The 9112-nt window shown below is 41.8% G+C and overlaps 1 protein-coding gene across 1 annotated transcript; it reads left to right on the forward strand.

Annotated features, from left to right (window-relative positions):
* The first annotated feature begins 3297 nt into the window (after positions 1–3297).
* Positions 3298–8084, forward strand: LOC138287846 (uncharacterized). Its single transcript, XM_069228754.1, has 2 exons — positions 3298–5260; positions 7689–8084. The coding sequence occupies exons 1-2, from the start codon at positions 3955–3957 to the stop codon at positions 7718–7720; spliced, it is 1338 nt and encodes a 445-aa protein (XP_069084855.1). The 5' UTR covers positions 3298–3954; the 3' UTR covers positions 7721–8084.
* The last annotated feature ends 1028 nt before the right edge of the window (positions 8085–9112 follow it).

Below are 9112 nucleotides of genomic sequence, written 5' to 3' on the forward strand. Positions count from 1 at the left end.
TATCTACTACTGTGTCACCTTGGGACATTGTTAGACCTGGCAGCCATTGCGTTTTTTTCCACATAACCTTTTGCCTTCAACCCCCCTGTTTTGCTGACTTTGCTTTTGCTGGCTTTAGGACTCTGCAGACTTTACAACTGCTGTCCAGTGCTAAAGTCCTTGTGCTCTATACTTAAAACATTGGCCTGAACATAATAAGAACATTTCATTTACTTGTAAGTCCCCAGTAAAACGAGAGTTTATAAGGATGGCTTACTGATTTATGTTCCTGTTAATGTGGTACATGAAGTCAGACTGAGATAGGTGCTTTAGGAACTTAAGAGATAATGGCTTGACTTTGAAAAAGTCTGTCTGCAAATTTGATTGTGGAGAAATTGTGGATCTAAGTCACAGGATAACTAGAAAAGAGGTCAAACCAAAGGAAGAGTTGGTAAGAACTATTATGGAGTTGGCTGCACGTGAAAACAAAGAAGAGTTAGATAAGGTCCTGGGCATGACAGAGTAATAAAGTATGTTTTACTTAGATCTGCTGATCGATCAAAAATGTGAGAGCATTGTTGAAGAGAGGCACTGTATTTCACTGGTCTTCAAGCTGTAATGAAGAATTTAATTACATCAAGTTTAGCCTAACTAATGGTCCAATTGTTCAAAATTTTGATCTTAAGATAAGGTAAAGTGTAGTAACTGATGCCAGCATTAAGGGCATAGGTACCATTTTGAGACAAGCTGAGTGTGAAAAGGAAAAGACAATTATGTTTATTTACAGGAGTCTGACGGGACCAGAATTGGACTATCTAGTCTTAAAAAGAGGCACTAGGAGTTTTGTGGACAGTGAGAAAATGATGAAACTTTATGGATAAGTAAATTTGTGATTGTAATTGATCATAAGTCTCTGAGAGAGGTGTATGGTAAATAAGCCATTGATGTGATATCCAGCAAGATAAACAAGAGGGTAGCAGCTTTACTAACATTTCACGCTATGCCTTGCTGCAATGTGTTACATGAAGAGAGACATCAGATATGCACCACATTTACAAAGATAAGCCACATTATTGCTGCCTTTTTGCTTCAGGCACTCTGATTCTCAGTAAATTCACTTCTTATCCTTAAAGGCATTTTCCTTTATCTATGTGTGATGTGGAATGCATCACACATAGAAAAAGAAAGTTATGAGGAGAATCAAAGATATTTCTCCTTATCATGCCTGTGTCTGGTCAACGTACCATTTTGACGCATTCCCAGGTTTACTGTTCTTTGTAATATTGGGGAATGCGCCAAAATCCATGGGCGGATGCATGGGAAGGCCCAAACTCCACCCATGGAACGCCTCCTTGATGCTAGGTAAAACAAAGTAGCAAAATGCACTGCCTTGTGTTAACTTGGATTTCCTAACCCATGCTAGGTGGCTTTGCATGGCTCCATAATTCCCAGTTAATGGCTTGTTTTGCCTTGCCTTACACAAAGGGCAAATCAAGCCCTTAGTAAATCTGACCCTTGGTTTTAGATTGTGCATTTTCCTTTTGCAAGAAATCTGTGGCTTATTGTCTGTCTAGACTAGTGAAAAAGAAAGTGTTCTGTGCTGCAGGCTGATGGAAATCTTGGAAACTTTGAAGAGGTAAAAGTTTGTGAAGTAACAGAGGAGACATTCGGAGACGAAGAGTGAAAAGAGTTGGTATCAATAGATAAGATTTTATAGAGCGAGGGATGGAGATCAAAGGCAGATAGTGACAATGAGGACAGAAAGTATTGGAATTTCAAAGAAGAACTGTTTGAGTTTTCAAACTGTTACTCGCTATGTTCAATATTTTGAATGTGCAGAACAGTCCATCCGGGTAAGCTGCATTTTGCATGTTTCAGTTCAATGAAAATCATTTGCAAGTAGGTGTTTTAGAAATTCATGGTTTGATTTATTTCCTGTGCAAGTAACGTTTTAATACCACCTGCTTATGTAATAACATGCCATAAAACTGTGTGCAGTTTTTGTCTAAAACATTATAAAGGATCTTCAAATAATAAGTAATGCTGATTTGTTGGATGTATGCTCTTTCTTTAGATATTTAGACATTTTGCCTTAAACATTCAGGCATTTTGGACTTCAGATTTTTTTACATTTTGCCTTCAAGCAGTGCACATTTTAAAACTGCTGTGGCTGCTCACGTTGTTATTTCTACTCTGCTAGGTCTGATGAGAACAGAGAGAACTGCTTTTTATTTTAATAGATTTTTGGGCTTGCTCAAGGCTCTACTACCACTCCCTCCGTTACTCGCACTGCATTTGGTTCAGTAGTCAACGACAAAAAATTACTTACAAATATGAAAGTCACAACTGTGGGTGGTACCTGCTGGGGCTGTATCTACAACCTCCCTTTAATGTCCTTCAGTAAAGGGCCTTTGGTCCCCCGTCTATAATCACAATTTAGGAGGCAGGTTTGATAATATTTGATGCAGCAACACAACTTCTGCACTGCGTCAAATGGAGAGGTCAGGAATGAGCCATACCTACCAACATACGGCAGATGTCTGCTGCAAACATTAGGCAGATGTATGCTCGCTTTCTGGCCTGGTGCACTAGCGGTTTCCAATCACCAAAGAGGTGCAAGGTGCCTGTGTTGCAGGCAGGATTGTTTTCGAGCAGGAAGGGATACCTTCTTGCACAAAAACAATCCTTTGTGGCTGTTTCTCTTTCGATGTGTGCTGCAAAATGCATCACATGTAGAAAGAGGACAAAACTAGGAGAAATAAACATATTTCTCCTTGTCACACCTTCCCTGGGAAGGTGTAGATTTTGACGCATTCCCAGGTTTTCTATTGTTAGTAAATCTGGGAATGCACCGAAAGTCATGGGTGGCTGCATGGGAGCACCTATGCTCCAATCATGGAACAAATTCCCAGGGCAGAGTAACCAAAGGCAGCAACTGGTGCCGCCTTGCATCACTCAAGATTTACTATGACTCGCTAAGTGGCTCTGTGTGGCATAGCAAACCTCAGCTAAGGGCTGGAGTTGCCCTTGTGTGAAGCAAAGGCAATGCAAGCCCTTAGTAAATCTGGGCATAGGTGTCGACCTGGACACAAATTGGACACAAATTTAACTTTTATGTCAAGACCGGAGGCTCCTATTATGCGTTTCTTTTCTTGCTTTATTTAATGAGCAGCAGTCAAGAAACTACAAATCCCATAAGGCTTAACATCTGTAGCCAATGGGATTAAAAAGATAGTTCAAAACACACAGAACCAATAGTAATTACGATATGGCATTATGACGTCACTTGACTGCAAGCAGCCCTCTTTTCTTGCTGCTGCAGTCGAGATAAGTCGCATTTTCTTTTCTCCTTGTTAATACATTATCTGATATTTTAATGCTGTTGGTTTGTAAATAATACTGTATTTTGGCCTTTGTCATGTTAGACGGCAAGTTGCCGCATGTTTATATCCGACTCCGACCACTCGTCAACTGTATTTTTGTTGTTTGGAGCTGAGCCCGTCAGCTCTCAATTTATTTCTGAATTTCAGCACGCGTCGCGTGCGTTCCGCTTTTAGGCATTCCTTTCATGCCTTTCCAGCTCACGGCAACTGCCGTCTGTTTACATTTCTTCCGGCCCTCTCTCAGAGGGTTTCCAGCCGTGCGCTCCAGCTGACGCCGGCTTTGTTTACTTTAGACGCCCGGCGCGCGCGTTCAAAAATTCCGAACATTCTTTTGCCTCAGGCAGCAACCGTCACTCGGTTTGCTCCTGAGGCAGAGACGTCGTATATCAGAGCGCTTCTGACGGCATTCTTCTTTATTATCTAGAGCAACTTTAGTGGCTTCTTTTAGACCAGGGTTATTTTATTAACCCTTTCTAGTCCCTCTGCTTTCAAAAAGACTCCGTTTTTTCTCGCTTTTGGTCTCCTGACTTTTCAAAATTAATTTTTTCAATTCTATTTTATTTCTACATATTTTACTGTCTTTAAAGACATAATGGAACCTGGCAATTCCTCTATGGAACAGAGTGTTTCCTCTGAACTGGAAGACATGAGACATGAACTTTGTGATTTCATCAGAAGCTCTGTCCATCAGGCAGTTTCTTCCTCATTACAAAAATTATCAAAAAATCTGGAGAATAACCTTTCTAACTTAATTTCCAAATCGGCCCAGACTGCGGGGGAATGCAGTACGCGTCCACCAGCGAAGCCAGATATGGGGACGCATATGGAAAGTGAGTCCTTCTCACGTATGCCAGAGGACGCGGTTCCTCACAAGGCTCCTGCCAAGGAGTATAACAATATGGCGCCAAAATCTTCTCTAAAACGAAAATCTAAAGAACGCAATGTTCTCCCGGTTATTTCTCCAGTTATTCAAGATACAGACGAAGATATGCCTGATGTAGATTCAGATTCTTATTTATCTGACAAAGACGATGATGAGTCCTTTTCCATTCCTCCAAAGAAACCAAAAATAACCTCTGCTACCCCTTCTCTCTTTGACTCAGAGGGTTTTCCTATGTTCGATCCCTCTCAAATTCATCATCCCAATTCCACGGAGTGGTTTCCAGCGGACCATGTGGGTCGTTATGTGGCACAAAAACTATTTTCTCCACTAGACAAACAAACCAGGTCCAAATTAAAGTCTGAATGTCCTCGTCCCGTACTTTCCAACAAAGCCACTATCACTCCTACTATTGATGAACAAATGTTGACTTTCTTCACCAAACAAGGCAAGGACCCGCGCAAGGGCGTAGATAAAGCTTGGTCCTCTTGCCAAGATAAACTCTTAGATATTACTGGGCCTCTTACTAGAATTTTCGATCTTGTGGAATCAGCCAGACTAGACGGGTCCTTTCTGGACCCAGAAGAGTTATCTTTATGGATTCAGCGTTGTTTCTGCCTTTTGGGAAATGCAAATTCTTCCTTTATTCACGAGAGACGTAAAGGTCTACTTATTAAACTTGATCCCAAACTCGTCAAATTGGCAACCGTTCAACCTCAGTTCCAATCGGATGGACAGCTTTTTGGAGACTCCTTTATCAAGGACCTCGGCAAATATGTTGCTACTTTCACCTCGTTAACCAAAGCCCAACAGTCCATGAGAAAAATGTTTCACCAGCGGGTTTTTGCCAGGGCCGGTAGAGGCAGGGGTCGCTTTACCGGCCGCGGATTCACCAATCAAGGCTCCAGAGGTTATTACAGCTCATATCAGCAGGACTTTAGACCTCAGTTCTACCCCCAACGTGGCAGAGGATACCGTGCCAGGTCGACCAGACATTCCAGAGCCACCAACCCAACAGGTAAGCCTCTTTGTCGATTCTTTCCCGACAGGAGGTCGTATTTCCCATTTTCTGTCAAATTGGCATGCAATAACAAAAGATGCTTGGGTGTTAAACACAGTTCTAGGTTACAAAATAGAACTTTATTCTACTCCTGTCCAAACTTTTTTCCAACCTCCTCCCCAATTTTCTACAGAAATGGTTCATCTAATTTCCCTAGAGGTAGACACATTGTTACGCAAACAAGCGATTGCGCCCACTCTTCCCCTTCCTTCTTCTACCATCGTCAAAAATAAAATCCATAAAATCAGAAATTCTACAAATTCTCCGAAATTCCCTCATTTCCCTCCGAACTCTAGCCCGAGTTGTAGGTCTTCTCTCCTCCTCCATCCAAGCAATCTTTCCGGGTCCCCTTCATTATCGTGCCCTTCAAAGATTAAAGATTCAACACCTGAGAAAGGGGCTTTCGTATTCCGATCTCGTTCCTTTGGACATAGAGTCTCGCACGGAGCTTCAATGGTGGATAGACCATTTAGCTGCTTGGAACGGGAGAAGTATTTTTCCATCAGCCCCAGATCTTGTGTTAGAATCCGATGCAAGTCATCAAGGCTGGGGGGCCCGCTGTGGACCCATCTCGACTGGAGGTACATGGTCAAGCGAGGAGTCCAAATTGCACATCAATTGTTTAGAGATGCTTGCAGGCTCCTTTGCAATCAGAAGTCTTGCAAAGAACAAAGTACATTGTGCAATCCTGCTCAGGATGGACAACATATCTGCAGTCAGATATATAAACCATCTTGGGGGCACACGATCCAAACCTTTGGCAGATCTAGCCAAGAGCTTTTGGGAGTTTTGCCTCTCAAACCATCTTTCGGTACATGCAGAGTATCTTCCTGGGACTCTCAACACAGTGGCGGATTGGCATTCTCGTCACCTTCGAGACTCCAGCGATTGGAGACTTCATCCTTCCGTGTTTCACAGCATTCAATCCTTATGGGGCCCTTTTTCCATAGACCTTTTTGCATCCCGACTCAACACACAACTTCCCCAATTTTACAGCTGGCGCCCAGATCCCTTAGCCTTAGCATCAGATGCTTTCTCTCAAGACTGGTCGTTTTCCCTCAACTATGCCTTTCCTCCTTTCATAATGATCAACAGGGTTCTGGCTCAGGCCAGACGTCAACACGCCTCTCTCTCTCTTATCGTCCCGTTTTGGCAATCTCAAATTTGGTTCCCCACTCTTTTAGAAATGTCAATAGATTTTCCCTTGCTAATTCCATCCTTTCCAGATCTGCTGCTAGACCCTCTTCACCGTGCTCACCCCCTTATTCTGAACAATATCCTAACCTTATCCGCTTGGAAAATATCAGGAATCCCCAGTCTTCCCCTGTCATTTCGGCAGAAGCTTCCCATTACATCTCAAGCTCCTGGGCCCCAGGCACCAAAAAAGCCTATAAGGCGGCCTGGTCTCTATGGGATTGCTGGTGTGTGGGAAGACAAATTGATCCCTTTTCAGCAGATGTTATTTTTGTCGTAAATTTTCTAGCCTCGGAAGCTATCAAAGGTAAAGCATTTCGCACTATCAATCTTTACAGATCTGCTATCTCTTCCAACCATATTCATGTTCACGGGAAACCAGTAGGCGAGCACCCGTTGGTCTGTAAATTATTGAAGGGAGTAAAATTTTCTAAACCTCCGTTACCAAAATACAACCACTTGTGGGATGTTAATATTGTTTTGAAATATTTGATTGCATTACCAGATAATTCAAGTTTATCATTAAAGCTTTTATCTGCTAAATTAACAATGTTATTATGTTTAGTTTCTATTAAACGGTTATCAGATGTTAAGGCTTTGGACGTCTCCAGCCGTCAATTCACCCCGTCGGGTGTGTTGTTTTCGGTTGTAAGACGCACTAAGACGAATTTGTCATCAGTCTTTTATCCCTATTTTCCGCTTCAACCAAAATTGTGTGTAGGACAATGTCTCAAAGTCTATGAGCATAGAACCGCAGATTTGAGAACATCCTCCTCCCAACTTCTCATATCTTTCAGAAAACCCCATAACCCTGTTTCTTCTGCTACACTAGCACGTTGGGTAAGACTGATTATGTCCTTGACTGGTATTGATGTTTCCAAGTTTGGAGCTCATTCTTCTAGGGGGGCTATGGCTTCCAAAGCCTTTTGGGCGGGTTCCCGTTTGGAGGATATTCTAAAATCTGCGGATTGGTCCAATGATAATACTTTTAAAGTGTTTTATTGCAAACCAATTGATAATGCTTCTTTCAACGTGATTAATATGCTTTAAACTCGCATAATAGGAGCCTCCGGTCTTGACATAAAATGTAGATTTTCCTAGTTTATGACGGAAAGTCTTAATTTTATTAAAGACACGGAGGCGAGTATTATCCCACCTCTTGTATAACTTTGTTTTCCCTCCCTTTCTCTAGTTCCGGCTTCAACCACTCAGACAACGTCCTAATCAGATCCCGTCAGGTCATCCAAACATTTCGTTCCCTTCAGGACTTGGATCATCCCTGTCGGTTTGGCCGGACCACCCTCGCTTCTGCAAGCTCCTGGACTTTTTCTCTGATGTTTTTGCTTTCCTCATGGCTCTGTTTATTCTTTGCTTGTTGTTTCCTTTGTTCACAGTTAACTGACTTCATTTGCAAGAAAAGAGGGCTGCTTGCAGTCAAGTGACGTCATAATGCCATATCGTAATTACTATTGGTTCTGTGTGTTTTGAACTATCTTTTTAATCCCATTGGCTACAGATGTTAAGCCTTATGGGATTTGTAGTTTCTTGACTGCTGCTCATTAAATAAAGCAAGAAAAGAAACGCATAATACTCGCCTCCGTGTCTTTAATAAAATTAAGACTTTCCGTCATAAACTAGGAAAATCTACATTTTATTCATCACATCGCCAATCTCTCAAGTGTCTGGGTTTTTTCATTTACAAAGTATTGTAAACATTTTACCTTTTTTGACACTATCCACTATATCCCGGTGATAAATGCGCTTATCCAGTCTCAAGTGGATTAAGGGAATGCAATTCTCTTATGTGCCCCTCAAAAATGTTTGTCCCACTACAGCTGATTCAAAACATGGATGCCGTTTTAATATACAGAGTTCCCAAATGTAACACATTTCTCCTTCTTTAAAGCAGTTAGGTTAACTCCCAGTGCAATACTGGATAACATTTAAAGCTATGGTTATCCCTTCAGTTGACAGTGTATAAAAAAATTCCATGATTTCAAATTCAAATGGTATAAAGTGTCTTGTCATTTGCAGTCCAACAACCTATTTATTTTGAAAGTTCACAGAGCAAGAACAGTCACTTCTGGTGACCTGGCCGTTTCGTGACCGTTGCTAACTTGACATTTCTTGCGATCCGTTCGATTGACCAGTTTAAAAAAATAAAGCTATAATCCTTTCTATTTCCGAATTGACCCAGTTTTAGCATTGGCCTCGTTTAGATTATATCAGTTCCACGAAAGCTCGGTGTATGTGCGCTGCACAAGTAGCCATAGCATAACATAAATGTCTCTATTTTAACCTCCACAGTGACTGCCACTCTGGTTTGGGAACAGGTTCATAAGAGCCACACCGTACAAGGGATGTTTCATTACATATCAATCTCAACCAATGCCCAGTGGAACATTAAAACAGCATGATCCTTTAACACGTATCAAGCTGTGATGAACGCGGTCGAAGTTAATCAAGATCATTATCGTGCAATCAGAACTCTTGGCCAGGTCGGTTCAGGTCGGTTTGCACACTGTCTACAATGTGATCAATTCATTGCTCTGTCCCTTATGTGTAGATCTGGCAGAGGGCAAAGTGGCTCGTCACAAATTTGTAGAAACGGTCCTT

Source organism: Pleurodeles waltl, chromosome 4_1 (assembly GCF_031143425.1).
Source record: "Pleurodeles waltl isolate 20211129_DDA chromosome 4_1, aPleWal1.hap1.20221129, whole genome shotgun sequence".
NCBI lineage: Eukaryota > Metazoa > Chordata > Amphibia > Caudata > Salamandridae > Pleurodeles > Pleurodeles waltl.